Source organism: Ambystoma mexicanum, chromosome 6p (assembly GCF_040938575.1).
Source record: "Ambystoma mexicanum isolate Mex_15411 chromosome 6p, UKY_AmexF1_1, whole genome shotgun sequence".
Taxonomy (NCBI): domain Eukaryota; kingdom Metazoa; phylum Chordata; class Amphibia; order Caudata; family Ambystomatidae; genus Ambystoma; species Ambystoma mexicanum.
The window spans coordinates 887957812-887973938 of record NC_090935.1 but is presented as its reverse complement, the minus strand read 5'-3'; the positions used below and the strand labels follow the sequence as shown (position 1 = coordinate 887973938).

At 45.4% G+C, this 16127-nt stretch overlaps 1 protein-coding gene across 6 annotated transcripts in view; it reads right to left on the bottom strand.

Moving 5' to 3' along the window:
* Window positions 1–16127, bottom strand: part of APC (APC regulator of WNT signaling pathway) — a 1243184-nt gene that overhangs the window by 525846 nt on the left and 701211 nt on the right. For all 6 annotated transcript variants that reach the window (XM_069625497.1, XM_069625496.1, XM_069625498.1 and 3 more), the window contains one exon: window positions 14928–15036. In XM_069625497.1, coding sequence (XP_069481598.1) covers window positions 14928–15036 — 109 coding nt within the window. The remainder of the gene's footprint in view (window positions 1–14927; window positions 15037–16127) is intronic.

The window sequence follows — 16127 nt, the reverse complement described above, 5'->3', positions numbered from 1 at the left end:
GCCTAGGGACCCAGCCCTACGAGGCGCTGGACCTCGGTATCTGGTCAAAGGGCTGAGGCGCCTATTGCCTTCAGCCATAAGTTTGCGATGGGTGGAAGTATCCCTGAGGAGACCAGAAGCCTACACCGTAGGATCTGCTGCCGCTTCCAGAAGGAAGGGGGCTAGGATAATCTTGCAAAGCCAATTTGATGGGCAAAAGCACTAGCGGGCACAGAGCTGGATCCAAGATGGCCACTGGCCTGGCAGACTCTGCCACGTGCCTGTCTGCCATTTTGAAACCTTGTGCCACGACCTGGGCGGGAGGGTGCGGAGGCTCTGAGCCAAGAGGCGCCTCGGACACAGGAGGATACAGCTTGGGTCTTGCACCCGAAGCAAAGGCGTCAACTACAGAGATCCCTCTGGTAGGCGATAAGCCCTCAGTTGCGTAACGCTCCGACTCACAACCTTGGAACGAGCTCTGGTAGGCTGGATGCTGTAACGCTTACCTTAAGTCTCTGCGGGTGCGCAATGCCTTTACAGCCGAGGACCTGTGGTCTGGGTACTAGTTCTGTGGAAACAACAATAACAACAAAACCACTATTGTAATTCCCATTCACAAACTGATAACTATGATACAGTGTACCTTAAAAAAATAACCCTCCCTTCTCACCAAGAAAGCAACTGGTTGTCTAAGGCCTGACCCTGAGCAGGATGAGCAAAAAGTATTTCTAATTCCTGCCGAAAAGTGGGATAGTTCCTCAGTAATGGATCATTCCTGTTCACTAAGGGTATGGACAAATCTGCAGCATGTCCTCCCAAATAAGATAGCACAAACGCCACTTTGGCCTGATAGGAAGGAAATACCTCAGGTCGACATAGAAAGTGTAAATTACATTGTTTAATAAATACTGCAAAACGCTGCAGATCTCTTGTAAATCTCTCTGGGGCTGATAGGGGAATATTTCCGGGTAAGACTACTTGCAGTGGAGGACTGTGAGCGGGAATTTGACCCTGTGAAGCCCCACCAGGGAGTGGTGCCTGCCCTGCTTGTGACTGTAGCAACTGGCGACCCAATTCTTCAGTGTGCTCTCTATTAACCACCAACTCTCTTTAGAGAGTTGGTTTCAGACCTGGCTGCATTAACCTCTGCTCGGAGCTCTCCCAGAAGTTGAGATAAATTATCCATTTCGGAGTCCTCCAATATGCTCAGGTGGAGTTGTTTAAGCACAGCTTTGCGTTCTGCAACGCTTACCTTAAGTCTCCACAGGAGCCTAATGCCTTTACAGCTGAGGACCTGTGGTCTGGCCACTAGTTCTGTGGAAACAAGAATTATAACACAACCACTATTGTAATTCCCATTCACAAACTGATAACTATGATGCAGTGTACCTTAAAAAAATAACCCTCCCTTCTCACCTGTGCTTTTGTTTTGTGGAGATCTCCATCCTGTATTCTACAGGGGTGCGTTGGGTAGGTGACTTATTCTGAGGGGGCAATGGTGTTGAAAGCTTTTTATCTGAATAGCATTCAAAACTTAAGGTATCATGAACAAGTCTCTTGGTGAAAATAATAATTATTTATGGTTCATCAAATTAGAAATGGTCCCTACATTGGAGAGATCTCTCTTGCTACAATTTTTTTTATCCTTTGCAGGTTAGTGGTTCTCCAACAAGGGCTGAGGCTGTGAAAAGGCTCCAGCTGTACTCGTTTTTAAGGAAACAATTTACGTCAGTTCGTCTAAAAAAACAGAGTAACAGCTGCCTTAAGAAACAAGCGCAGTAAAAAATAAGCGAAGAAGAGCCTTGCTGAGACTTCAGGTAAGCACATATGAAACTTCTTTCTTTTTACAAGTTCATTCATTCATTAAATACCTTTGTTGTGCAGTTCTTTGGAGAAACTGTGGAAGAAAATCCCTTAGGGGCGATGCAGGGACTGCGGAGGAAGACTTTCGGAAGAATTCTCTGCGACCGCGGACGAAGGCTGCTGATAGAAGAAATGCTGCGGCTGCGACGGAGCTTCTGACAGAAGAGGCGGAGACTTCGAATATTACTGCGGACTGAGGATGATTCTTGAAAAACTTTGGTTCGCTAAGTCTTTACAGTTTTTCTGCTTTTCTGTTGATTTTGCTATTGAACTAATATCTTTGACTCGTTTTCTTCTGTTGACAGGTTCTGTCAGGAGATCGCTGGAAGCGTTAGCTGCTGTCAGCAGAGAAGACGAGAAGCGAGAGCTTCGGCAGAGGCGGGGCTTAAGTAGCTCCCTCTGCTACAGGTGTAGGATGAACTGTGAGTTCTCTATGGGATTAGCGGCGGCCATGTTGACTATAGGGAATATTATGTAAGTGTAATGAGCCTATGGATACAATGCTAAGAGTGAGGTAAATGCCTCTTGCGCCAAGCTTGAACCCACTGTTGACCCACTGATAGAAATGAAGTTCCCTGCCTCCCAAGTATTTCCAAATGGAATCTGTATTCCTGTGCCGGGATCATGACAGATGCCTTTCGGCACCTGTGTCGGTAGCCACATTGGATCGTGCTGAAAACAGACTCTTGGAGGTGGTCCTCAACAATCCCTTAACCCCTGGGGTAGAAGAAGAGAACGAACTTGATTGCCCTTCCAATGATAGTCTGGTAGGGCCGCAGGGCCGTTCGACTTGGAGCCGGTAGACTTAGAGGCATCTGGCCTGCCAGAACATGAATTTGAGGAATCCCGATCTGTGATAACCCTGGGAAGGAGTTGCTGCGCTGTAGAGCAGTGCTGTACAGAGGGCCTAACATGTCTTGATGAGAGTTCCTGGAGACAACGTCCTTAAGGTGGGGGAGGAGAAATATGGAAGATCTCCCTCCACTGCGATAACTGATTCTTCAATACCCTGTGACCGGGAGCACTGCAAGCCGAACATGCGTTTCAGCGGTGGTCGGGCCAAAAACACTCAAGACAGAGTGCATGGGGGTCCGATGCCGGGAACGAATGGTCACATGAAGCACATCTCGTGAATCCTTCTGCGGCCGCCATGCCCCGGGGAAGGCAAGGCACCAAAGGGAAGTTAAGCAAGATTGAAAAAACTAAATGGGGAGCAAGCGGAAAGCTAAAGAGTTTCCACGCTGGCAGCCAGGTCCAAATCCGTCCGTGCGGAAAAAGGGACTGAGGTGAGGCGCCCCACAAGGATGGAGGAAAGTGGACAGGACGTACGAGTATGTGAAATGATTAAATACAGTTTCACAAAGCGATCACGTCACAGATAATCGATGGAGCCAATAGCAAGGTTAAACATAGAAGTAGGAAAGAATTACTAACTAAAAGAAACCCAACAGGGAACTAGAGACATTAGATTCAAAATATATTCAAATGAAAGTAAAACAACATCTAAGATACTATTGAAATATTGCCACATGCAGCAGATGGATGAGTGTTAGGCAGAATAACATGCAGTACCCTTTTTGGAACTCTACATGGAAATAAGACTACAAGTGTAAGCAGAATTTCACCTTTGTAACAAGCCTGTACTAAACAGTAAAGTGGTATCGATAGCTGAGCAGCCAGACTTATCTCAAGAGCTTAAGTGAGCAGTAGAACAAGTTAAACAAAGGACCAACCAATACAGTGATTCAAATATACACTTAGTCAAGGTTTCTTGGTAAATGAATATACATTTATTTATTCAGTCAGTTAGAAACCATTACACTAACAAGAACAGCTCAATATCACACACTAATAAATCACACACACACAACCGGCAAGTAAATGAACAAGTTTAGTGTAAGGATCTGGTATTATCCTGCATCCTAATGGAATCTGGAGACAGTGTCATGATTGACAATGGAATGTTACTGGTTAGAATGTTTGTGTGTGACTGGTGTTCTCTTGAGGGAGTTGAGAGATGTAGCCTGAGAGAGAGGATGCCGGTGCATGTCTATGAGATCTGGACTTTACCATCTGATGAATAATGACTCTAGAAACTGGATGTTACACTTGGAAACTGATTAAAGAAGTTACTCATCCACACCTTGATGTCAGAGTCATTTTGCTAAAACACAGAACTCCACATTTAGCTCTCCTGAAGTGGGAGCAAAATGGCACTTCACATACTTCAAAAAGGAGTAAAAAGACAAGGTTATGCGAATCAACAGCACAAATGCATTCACATGCGGGGCAAAGGGTTTCAGTAACTACATCCAACAATTCATCTCATAGGCCTGGGCCAAAGTCAATGTTTCAGTCTGTGTATCGGATAGCACAGTTCTGGTAGTAACGGTAAAGTCTTTGGCACAGAATTTAAAAGAATTTGGCTAGGCGAAAAGTTTGACGAATGTTTAGGGAAGGACAAGCCTTCGAAGTTGAGGAAAGTTTCATGCACTTTCTCGATGGCCGAAAATATTTCCAGACCGCGTTTGCACAGTATCTTGTTAATGAAGAAAGCTGTAGCTGAGGCAGTTTTTCCTTGCAGCTCGAGCAGATCTCGCTGTTCGAGCTGGTTTATAGTGATATTTTCGAACGCAATATTTTCGAATTCCATTTTCTCGACAGCAATTTGTCAAATAGTTTTTTCTTCAAATGTTTTTTTTAATTTTATTTTTGAAATGGGGTGTTCCCCCCCCAAGCCCCATTTTTTTTAATTTACACTTTTTTTTACTAACGACACCCCAAAAAAACAAATACAAAAAACATTTTTAAAAAAAATGTCGGCTAAATGTTTTCGAAAATATGACCGGATACCTCCTGAGCTTCAGTCGTGGGGACAAGAAGGATGTTGGGAGGTTCCAGCACTGCTCAGGGATGAGGCCAAAAGCTGTAGCAAGACGTTGGTTTAAGGTGTCCACGAGCTGGTTTCCTTCCCTCTGGCTATGCAGTTTTCAACAGCACTCTGATGAAAATTCGACCAGATGGGGACGGTGTCCAGGTGGCTTACGAGTTGGTTGTTCCCACGAAACTCAAGGGAAGAAGTTAACCTTGCAGGGCTTCTCTGTCGATTGGCGTTTAAGGCAAATCGGACCTGCAGCAGGGCTTCACCGGTCGTCCAGGAGTTGCAGCAGTCCTCTTCCTTCAGATCATCTTCAGTTCCTTGGTTCCAGTGGTCGACTCTGCTTTCCAAGTCCCAGAGACCTGCTTTTAAACAGTTTTCTCCCCATTCATTCCAGCCTGGCTGTCACTCACACAGCAGGGTGGCTGTCCTTGCCAGAGAGCCAGCCGGCCAATCACGCCAGAGTGCATTCAGGTCTCCGAGGAGACCAAGCACAGGGAGTTTCGGGCCCTCCCTCACATCCTGTCCACCCCAGACACTCGGGCGCCAGAGGAGGGCTTCAGCACTGAAGCCCACCAAAGGCCAACAAACAAAGGGACCAAACCTGGTTTTGCACCCAGAGACAAACAAGAAGGACTTTCCCTAAAAGAAATGGCGAAAAAAAGGAGGACCGGAGTCCGTTTTTACAGATAGGTCTTGGGCACCATATTGAAATACATGGCTGACCCGATTTTTAGCTACCGTTGTTAGAGGTCGGGAAAAATCACGGTAGTTTATCTAAACCACTGCCACCAGCCATTTAAAGTAGGAAAAGGTAACATTTGACTGTTAAATGAGTGTTTTGATTCAGGAGAAGCTAGGCAACCCCTCCAGCACTCTATTGTAATATAGTGTGCGCTGGGTCAGTAAATTTAAAAAGACTAGTAAAGCCAATTTAACTTTACATGCTCCGGGAGACAGTAGTCAGTCCCAGAGAAGGTATTTAAACCTTTGGGAGTCAGAAAGACACCCCTGTGCCACTGCACTGAAGGTGCTGTGTGACACACAGAAAAAGATGATGCCAATGGAGTTGCTTTAAAACTCCATAACCGAAGAACACAAAAGTAAAACACACACACAAAATACATGGAAGAGTGGGAAAAAAAGCTCAAACTCTTCCCAGGTATAAAATCAAATCCTAGCAATCCAGCAACGTTGCTGGGGGTCTCAAAAGGTAAGGGAAATTAGCAAATTTTGAGAATTCTTCCCAATAATGAGAACCTCAAGAACTATATAGGCAACAAACCACAAATTATATACACAAGAGCACCAACAGTACGCTCAAAACAGTGCTCTAGCTTTCTAACGGCAAAGAACTTTAATAGTAACTGGAAATAGTAATAAGTAATAGTAATAGTTACATGCAGATGTTTTTTTATAAATGTGGCACACATAAAATGTGCACATTTGTATACAACAATGGAAACATGTTCACAACAACTGCTGGGCATAAGATTGCTATCAAAGAACTCATGAATTGCTCAACTAAATATGTAGTATATGGAATTGAATGTGTGTGTGATACAATACGCATTAGCAGCACTATTAGGGAACTTGGGACTCACATGAGACCAAATTGGAATGATCGAAAGCCAAGATCCAAATCTACCATTGGTCTCATAAGAATAAAGAACACCAGGAAGATTGCAAGAAGATTTTTAGGACTTCTTAAAAAAGTCAACACCAGAGATGGGGACAGAACTAAATTCTATGTTTCCCTATTGCTAGAGGGGTATTCCTGCCTATGTAATTAACTAAAGTTGCTCGTCTGTTGGCAGGAAGTCCCAAAGGAATATGTCCACAGTCAAAAACGAGTTCTAACGGACTCTGCCACTATCTTCACTAACATAAATTAAATCAGGAGAATATCTCCCCTCTCCTGGCTGTCACTTATGGGAATATCTTTCCTTTAACTCCTTGGTGTTCTCTTTTAAATAAGTTACTCACTGTAGTGACTACCTTACTCCTAGTGTATAATGCCCTTTCCTCCATACTTTTTGGATATTTTGTCCATCGGGACGGGACCGGAGCACTTTGAAGTATAAAAAATTCCTTTTTGGCCTTTTATTTTTACGTGGGGCGTCACATGTGGCCGTAACCCCACCATCCTGAGCTCTGCCCCGCGTATCACCCTTCAGTCCTTTTCTATAGCCAAAGTCGAAGGACCATTAGCAAATACAGGAAACGTTTTAGAGGGGAAGGCGGGCGGGCATGCGTATGGAGGAAAGGGGACTTTGGACTAGGAGTAAGCTAGTCACTATGATGAATAACATTGTTATACTTCTACGTCCCGCCCTTTCAAAATACTTTAGGGAGATTCCCAAGCACTAACCATAGAAATGCGAGGATGGAAATTTCCCTTAGTGGAACAGGTTTTGAAGAACTGCCTGGCCAAACTGGGCATCAGCCCAGGAGCTCAGATCAAGACAAAAGTGTCTACAAAATGCCAAGGGAGAAGCCCACGTAGCAGTCTTGGCTATGGACGCCCTAGGCCCATATTTCTGAAAGAAAACTGCATCCGCTTTCCCCCAAACCAAATGTGCATTAACGCCTTTTGGGACTTGAAGGCCCTGAACTGAATAAGCTTCCGAGATGCACGAAGAGATCCATCGTGAAATGGAAGCTTTTGAAGCCGGTTTCCCTTTTTGGCCCCCGAAAGTAACAAAGTGTTGTGGGGAGCTTCTGAAATCGCTTGTCCTTTGAAGATAAAACTTCAGAGCTCTTCTGTCATCCAGGTTATGGAGTAGACTTTCCGCATCCGAGACTGGGTTTGGAAAAGAGAACCGGGAGGGAAATTGTCTCAAGAGTTCCACATAAACCAGTCAATCTTCAGAAGTAAAGAAGGATGAGAAGCACAACATTATTCTTGAGAAAGGTCAAGAATGGGTGTTCAACAGAGTTTGGAGGTTGCTCATTCTTCTCGCAGATGGTATTGGAATTAAGAAGGCCACTTTCCAGGATAGAAACTTGAGCGCTGCAGTGGCCAGTGGCTCAATGGCTTGTGACAGAGTAGTAAGGACCACGTTTGGATCTCTGACCGGCGGAAAGAGGTTAACGAGACCTGCAAAATGCCTCTGATTACTGGGTTTGTCATAGAAAAAGAGCAATTATCTGTAGAAAGTTGAGCCGCAACAGCGGACAGATAAGTTCTGCACTATAAGACGTCGATGCCAGAGGCTGCAAGGTCTGATATAAAAGACAAGACACAGTCAATGGAAGCATTACAAGGTTCAAGTACTTCTGTACTGCCCTCTCGTAGAAGGCTTACTCGCTACATGGATTATGCGCTTATTATTCTCCGAAAGGTTAAGGTTCCCTAAGGACTTGAATTCGGGCACCAGTCCGTCAAGTTGAAGGATTGTGGGCAGGGGTTCCACACCTGATGATTGCCTGGTGCAGGAGATTGGGGATCTGCAGTAACCTGATTTGGTTGCATATCGATAGGAGCTGAAGCCCCCAGGACCAGAACCTGGCTGGCCACCAACGAGCTATGAACAGCAGAGTGCAGTTGGCGGCACTCCTGAGCTTCCAGAGCAATCAATCAATGGCAGAGGAGGGAAGGCATAAGCCTTCATTGTGTCCCACAGAATCTCGAGCGCCTCCCCCAAGGAAGATGCAGCAAAGCCGTCCCTGGAGGCATAGCATGGCAGTTTCCTGTCGGTTGCAGAAGCAAAGAGGTCCACCGTTGGGGTGCCCCAAAGTTGGAAAGGTTTGGCAAGAACTTCGCTGTTAATTTCCCATTCATAGTTTGCCATAAACTTGTGGCTCAGGGAATCCGCTGCAACATTATTACGACCCAGAATGTGCACGGCTTGTAGCCAGAATTTGTTTTTGACTGCCCAACTCCAAATTTGGATGACAAGATTTACCAGAGGAGGAGACCTGGTGGCCCCCTGTTTGTTCACATACAACATAGCCACAGAATTGTCAGTGCAAATTTAGACTATTTTGTTGGCCATGGAAGGCCGGAAAGCTTTCAACGCTAGAAGAATCAGCAAAGGTTCTACATGGTTGATATGAGACATTTTGTCCTGGGGCTTCCATAGAGATTACGCAATCTAGCCCCCCAACCCAGGAGGGAGGAGGCCGTTGTGATTGTAACTTGTGGTGAGGGCTCCTGGAAGGAGGTCCCAACTGTGAGGTTGTTGAAGGTTGCCCACCACTGAAGATCCAACCTCATGGAGGATGGGATCAGTATCATTTTGGAGTCAGGGTCTAATGCTCAAGACCAAAAGTTGTGAAGTTCTAGCTGTGTGTGCCTCATTTTGAGTCTCCGGAGTCTTGAGTTTTAGAGGCAGAGCTAAAACACATGAGGCCATGAGGCCTAGAAGTCTTTAGAACCACCAGGCTGATCTGTGGGATGAGCTCAGAAACCAAAGGCACGTGGTTGACAGATCCACAATTCTGTCCTCTTATGAAAACCTTGGGATCGATAGTATTCCAACGGAAACCTAGGAATATCAGGTCCTGAGACATTGTCAAACGATTTCGGCCAGTTTACTGACAGCCCCCGTCGGAACAGGAGCTGAAGAAGAGACTGAAGACTGACTGGCGCAGTTTGGGGGCAAGGGCTTTGCAGAAGCCAAACGTCTAAATATGTATAGACATGAACTCCCTGCAGCCTGAGGAACACAACGATGACCGCCATGATTTCATAAACACACGTGGTGCTGAGCTGGGACTAAACGGGATCACTCGATATTGAAGATGTTCTGTTCCAACGTAAAACCAAAAGGTATTTCCAATGTGGGGCCCAAATTAGGATGTGCATCTGGGAGATCCACCACACTAATCGCCCTACCGGTGAGAGGTCCTTATCTGGCTGGGCGTGGTCATCTTGAATTTCTCTTGGGGAAGGAAAAGGTTGACTCTGGCGAGGTCTAGGATAGTGCGCAAGCCAGCCTGGTTGGGTTTGGGCACTGTAAACTGACGGGAGTAATAGCCCTACCCTTGCTCCCACAAGGTAACAGGTTCCACCGCCTTGAGGGTCAAGAGTTTGTGTACCTCTGCTCTGAGGGAGGGAGACTCTGCTGAAGAGGAGGATGAGATGGTGGGGTATGAGGAAGGGGGAGCCTTAAGCCTGCTCAGGCAACATACAAAACCCATTGGTCTTATGTTATGGTCTTCCATATGAGATGATAGGGCGAGAGCTCCCTTTGCAGAGGAGGAGGTGGAGGACCGATACAAAAAAAAACGGGCACTCTGTCTTTGCTTCTTGCGATGAGGCCCACCAGAAGAGAGTTCTGCTCGACGCTCCTGGAAACCCTGAAAAGGATCTTGTTTGAGTTCCTGACTTCTGTTATAGGTCGCTTTAGCTGGAAGCTAGTTTGCCAGGAATGACAAAGATTTAGCCGTCAATGTGGTTGCATTATTCTTGTTAAGTTCCTTGTCGAAGGTAGAGTGGAAAAGATCTTTCCCTTCAAAGGGAAGTTTTTTTTGTTTTGTTTTTTTTTGTTGCATTTATACACTGCCACAAACCCTCAGACATCTGAGCACTGTTTACACACAGCGTGTGAGGTGCTCATTTATCGACCTCGGAAGGATGAAGGCCTGAGTTCGGCCCTGCCGGGATTCGCACCTGCTCTACTCGCTGTGCTATCTGACCGGCTTAATTTGAGTACCTTGTCCTGAACCTCCTAGGAGAACTTTGTAGCAGGAAGCCATGCCTGGCGGGAGATATCGATTCTGACCAGAAGGCCCAGAGCGGACGTGTCCACATGATGGGCTGCCGCCTCCAACAGGTCCTGAGCCACAACCCTGGCGTCATATACGCCCTCTTTCAAATCTTCTAACCTGTCTTGCGGGATACATTCTTGAAACTCTGAAAGCTCTCTTCAAAGCTTGGGGTTGGCAGCCGCTAAAATGACTTGAGCATTAGCCTGATGCAGCTGAAGACCTGCATTAGAAAATAACCTTTTCCCTGATGCCATCTAGAAGTTCGTCCTCCTTAGATAAGACCTGTGAGGCAGCTGTGGAAGAGGTTAAAGAAGGCTTAGTCTGGAGTGTAGCTGCTGCCACTACCGTTTAAGAAGGAAGTGGGCAGGCAGCTAAGGGTATGTCCTTCGATGCGTGGAGCTTATAGCAAGCATCAATCTTTTTATTTATATGCTGCCCAGAATGAAGTTCTTACTAGACCTTACGGGCTTCAGTAAGGACATCATTTTGAAGATGAAGAGGCCTGTGCGCTCCTGTGATGTAAGGGTTAGTGCTCCTGAGAGAACTCCCACTTGTGGAGCTGGAGGCTCGGGATTGGAATGTCTAGCAACGTCATATCCAAAACCCGGTCAAGAAAAGCTCTGATGGAGTGGCGTGGGTCTTCACTATCCTGGTCCGCATGCTCCTCATCTGTTTTGGTGGGAACAGAAGGCTGGTCCGCAACAGGAGATACCTCAGACACCTGGGGCATAGTCATTTGTACCGCTGGCATCGAAGAACCGGTGAAAGCGGAGGCAATGGTGGTAGTGTAGGAGGAGGGTCCACTGGAAGTGGAGGAGACACTAACAGAGGCAGCTGAGGAGGAGAAGGAGGAGGGGCAGGCTGCTGCTCGACAGGCTTAGGATATCCATCTTTGAAGCCTTCATCGGGTCTGAAAGCACGAGGGCCTGGAATCTGCCAACGAACATGTCCTCTGAGGAAGGTCTAGGCAGAGGAGTGAGTAGAGGCTGCTCTGGTGGGGTATTCCCCCAGGATTGTATTGTGGCAGTTTGCCAAGATGCCCCCCCCCCCACACCAGCTGGGTCGACATAAACCAAGAGAGCGGGCGTAGAAGGAAGTGAGAGTGGGTGTGGCAGCAGAAACCTTGCACGCCGGTCAGTTGGCGGGCAAAAAGGGTTTCTATTATCCAGATTTGGTCAAAATGGCTGCTAAGCCCCAGACATAGGCTCTCTAGTCTCGGCAGTTGAAACGGTTGGTTTAGAGGAACCCGCAAAAATGGCTGCCTCAGGGCGCGTGGGTTGGGACTCTGCATCACAGGTTTTTGAGATGAGAGGCCATTGTCACCACAGAAATTGTAGGAGCTTTTCAGTCCGTTTTAGCCCTGTGATGGGGAACCTCGGCAGCACCGGTACTCGAAGACCTGGGGCATTTTTCTCAGCCCCTCTTGCCTAGGAAGTAGTATTAGCCCTTTCTGAGGGAACCCTGGCTGTGCTGGTGCTTAAAGACTTGGGGCCTTTGCCCTCTTCCTTTGCCCCCTCAGCAGGACCGGTACGACCAGAAGATTCTTTCTGGGAAGGTTTAAGTTGACACCCACTAGCCAGAGACCCAGAATGGGACCACTCGATCCTGCTGGTTTTGGTTATAGCCCCTATTTGGGGATCCTCCGGAGTGATCCCGGTATTTTTAGCTGCCTCATAGGAAGCCTTGAGACTAGGCTCTGCATTTTTAGTCCCAGACTGAGAAACCTCAGGAATAACCATGGTTGAAGTAATCCCAGAAAATCTGGGCTTAGCTTTAGTTCTCTAAAGGGAAATCTCAGAAGAAAATCCAGCAGTTTTAGCCCCTTGACGGGGAACCTCAGAGGAAACTCTGGAATACAGGTTACATCCCTTTCGGGACACAACAGGAGGAACCCTGGTACAAGAGTCACTTGGACCCCTCCCGGACCTAGAAGACCCTGGGAAGGAGTCCCCTGGCCAGGGTATCCTAAAAAGAAAGGAACTTAACAGACGCTTCCTTTGTTCGTCGATGAATTGCTGTAAACGAGGAGGAGGTAGCCGTTGGAACACTTCCGCCACCTGACGAGCCTACGCTGGAGTGCCCAGACGGATACTGAGTTACAGTAGAGACAAGAGTCCCACCATTGTTCCGTGCCCAAGCACTCCAGACAAAAAGAATAGGGATCTGCCCTAGACAAGCAACGTTCGCATGAAGAACAGGACACAAATCCCAGATGATCCAGCATATACGGAGGTGAAGACGACCATGTAACCAGAGCAGGAAGATTAAGGACAAGTGGGGAAAACAAGAAAAAATGCCAATGATGCAATTGCATCTGATCCCGACAGTGCATAGAAAAGGACTAAAGGGTGATGCGCGTGTCGGAGCTCAGGAAGGCAGGGTTACAGCCATGTGTGACGGCCCCGCGTAACAATAAAAGAAGGACAAAATGTCATTTTTGATTCTTCAAAGTGCTCCAGTCCCATCCCGATGGTCGAATGTCCCAAAAGTATGGAGGAAAAGGGACGGGACGTAGGAATAAGTATGATATCTTTAAATAGTCTCTTGCCACCTTCGGGATAAGTTCATGTAACTCTCTCACAATGCACTTGGGTTTTATCCACTCGTTAAGCACAGTTTCTTCGACACTCCTTTTTTGTACTCTTTCGTATAAGTTGATCAAGGCTTGCATGTCTTTTCAACTCTTGTATACCAGGCCATCTTACGTTGGGTATACTTTCTTGCGACTTCACCTTCCCCCCCTCTCTTGGGGTTGCTCAGTTAGATTAACTCTCCTTTATTTGTTTCACTTGATTTCAACTTCACATTCATTTTTCTAGAATTCTCTCGTTTCCTCCACTCTTTCCTTCTTAAACCATGGGGTACTTTCGCCTCTTTCCAGGGTATTTGTGCCCAGCTATTAATGACTTCTCCTGGCTTATTCACTGTTCTCTTTATCGCATTAACAAGTATCTCTTCAATTTCACTGGGAAGTGTTTATCCCCTTCCATAACGATGCCCCGCCAGCCTACCAGTTCTCCCGGTTACCTCTGTATCAGCAAGGGAATGCGAGCATGCTCTGGTTCTTTTCCTCTGCTCTGCATCTCGTGATTCTCTCTGATCGGTGTCCCGCCCTCGGTGCTCATTGTTGTGGCGACAGATTGCGGGTGTAAGGGTATCTCACTGACTACCCGGCTGGGTGGTTTCGGTGCCGTTGAAGGGTGCACGGCCCACCACGAAGTCGCTGTGGTCACGCCACCATTGGGATTAGGATTCCTTTCTCCTCGGGCTTGGCTTTATATATAGGGTAAGTTAATACTCATTCTTATGCGTGTCCAGTCAAAGGATCGAATGAAAAGGATCGAATGACAAAAGGTTCGAGTCAAAAGGACCGAAAAACAAAAAGGCTGAATGCCTTTTTTAAAACGTATATATATTTTTTTTTGGCTTCCATATAGGTAAAAAGTGCTTTTTACACCAAAAACAGTGGTTTGGGGGGGTGGGGTTGGGGTGGGGTGGTGTCCGCAAAAAAAAGAAAAAAGAATTCGACCCTTTTTCTCGGTCCGTTTGACTCGAACCTTTTGTCATTCGATCCTTTACCCTATAACCATTCTCATGCAATACAGTATAAATATTTACCAAGACAACAGTTATAATTTTTCCTTTTGTAGACTTTTGTTTCATTTTTGCTCTCTGCTATCTCAATCTCTCTATAAGATTAGAAAAGAATGATCAATGCCAATACACAATTCTCCAATGGTTGAAATAATGATATATAATATGTTGATTTGAGTGGGAATATCAGCCAACATAATTGTCTTATGCTATTTGGGCACACTTGGATACATTTGAACACTTTCATTAGAGTTGGAACATTATACAACAGGATTGTTAACACTTGAGATCAGTTGAATGTAATTGCCTTGACAAAGACCAGAGGTTGAAGCATCAGTTAGCAGAGGTAGAAATAAAGTAGAGTAAGCACTATACATTTATTTACATTGTTTCTTTTGATTGAGAAGTATAAGGAGCAGCTTACACTTTAGTAATTTAAACAAGAATTGCACATGCATATACGCATTAGTACACAGGCAATTATATATAATGTCAAACCTTTTTGATGAATGATAGGATGTTAACGTAAAGCATTCATTGTACCGGAGAAAGAAATTTGGTTTTCCTAAACTACTGTCTTCAGCCAATAAATTAAATTAAGCACATTTCTCTTTTGTTTAATAAAAATAAACCATGACACTAAAAAATAAATACAGTGCCAACTGCTCACAAGCAATCTATGGTAGACTTTCATACTTAACAAAAAATGTGTAGCTGGAAGTTACAGAGGTCATGAAAAAACACTTGGTTACTATTGCCAAAAGCTAAGCAAACATTTTATTTGGTCTCCTATGTAAGCAAACTATGACCAATAGACTGTGATAAGCAAAGAATCACCCTTCTGCTGCCATGCTGCCAATGGTAAAAACAGAGCATTATGTTCTCTGGAACTACTCACATTTTCAGTGAGAGGAAGGCTATCTATTCGCTTGGTGAGATTCTGCAGCTGAGCATAATACCAGTCCTTCTCCTTCTCTTCTTTTTCCAGTTCAGCGATCAGCAAAGACCTTCAAAACAAAACATCATTCAGATATACATCTCACTGGAAATTGGTACATTCATAATGTGCAAGCCAGAAAGGAATATAGCTTTCATGCCCCAGTAGGGGGTGCGGACATGGGCTTTAACAGCCTACCCACCTGAGAGCTTTGGTAGGCCCGAGCGAAGTGAGGGCCTCAGCTCAGGCTGCAGCCCTTTATAACCCATGTTCGTCCACTGCTGGGGCGTGAAAGCTATTTTCACCCCGGGATTTACCAAGGGTGGATAGTTTTCCTTTTTTTTGTCCAACGGGAGATCTGATTTCCCCTTGGAGAAAAAAAATTGCGTCTGCCATTAAAAAAAAGAAAAGGGGACTAGGTCCCTTTTTGGATGACGGCCATACAACACATGTTCCAAAATGGTTGCCGTCATCCAAAAAGGGGCCTAGTCCCTTTTCTTTTTTAATGGTACCGGTGAAAGCACAATCGCGCCCAGGAAAGGCAAAATGTGAAATCTGTGTTTCTTGGGTGCGAATGCCAATTAATCCTTTACAAATATAATCTTATGACCAACAGGGAAAAAGTGTGAGTCGTGAACAGTAAGACTGTTTACATCAGTATTACTGCATCAGCTTGAGAACACATTGTATTGTCAAAATGATGAATCAACAATTTCCGGGACTTGCAAACATTGCCACGGGCAGAAGATTCACTTTGGACAGCAGCAGCTGAGCAGTTTGAAAGCAGAAGAATGGTAGGACAAACAAAAATATTTAAAACAAATCTGCATTGGAGAACTCAATTGCCCACATTTTTTCTTTCAATAATATGAACCGGTGGTTCCTGTGGTGCTATGCTAGGAGTAGGGCCACAAAGTCAAAGGAATGCAGTCATAATTTGAGTCTCACACAATATAACAAAAGCTTTGTAACTTAAGTACAAAGCAATTATTTGTGTATATTATATACATATGTTATGTTAATATGCTTTTGTATAGTGCCAAATGACCTCTGTAGTAGTTTCAGAGCATGGATCATTGCCTGTTAATACGCTGAGTATTTTGCTTATTCATATGCTTCCACCAGTTCATAATATTACACTTTTCAAGCATTCTGCACATG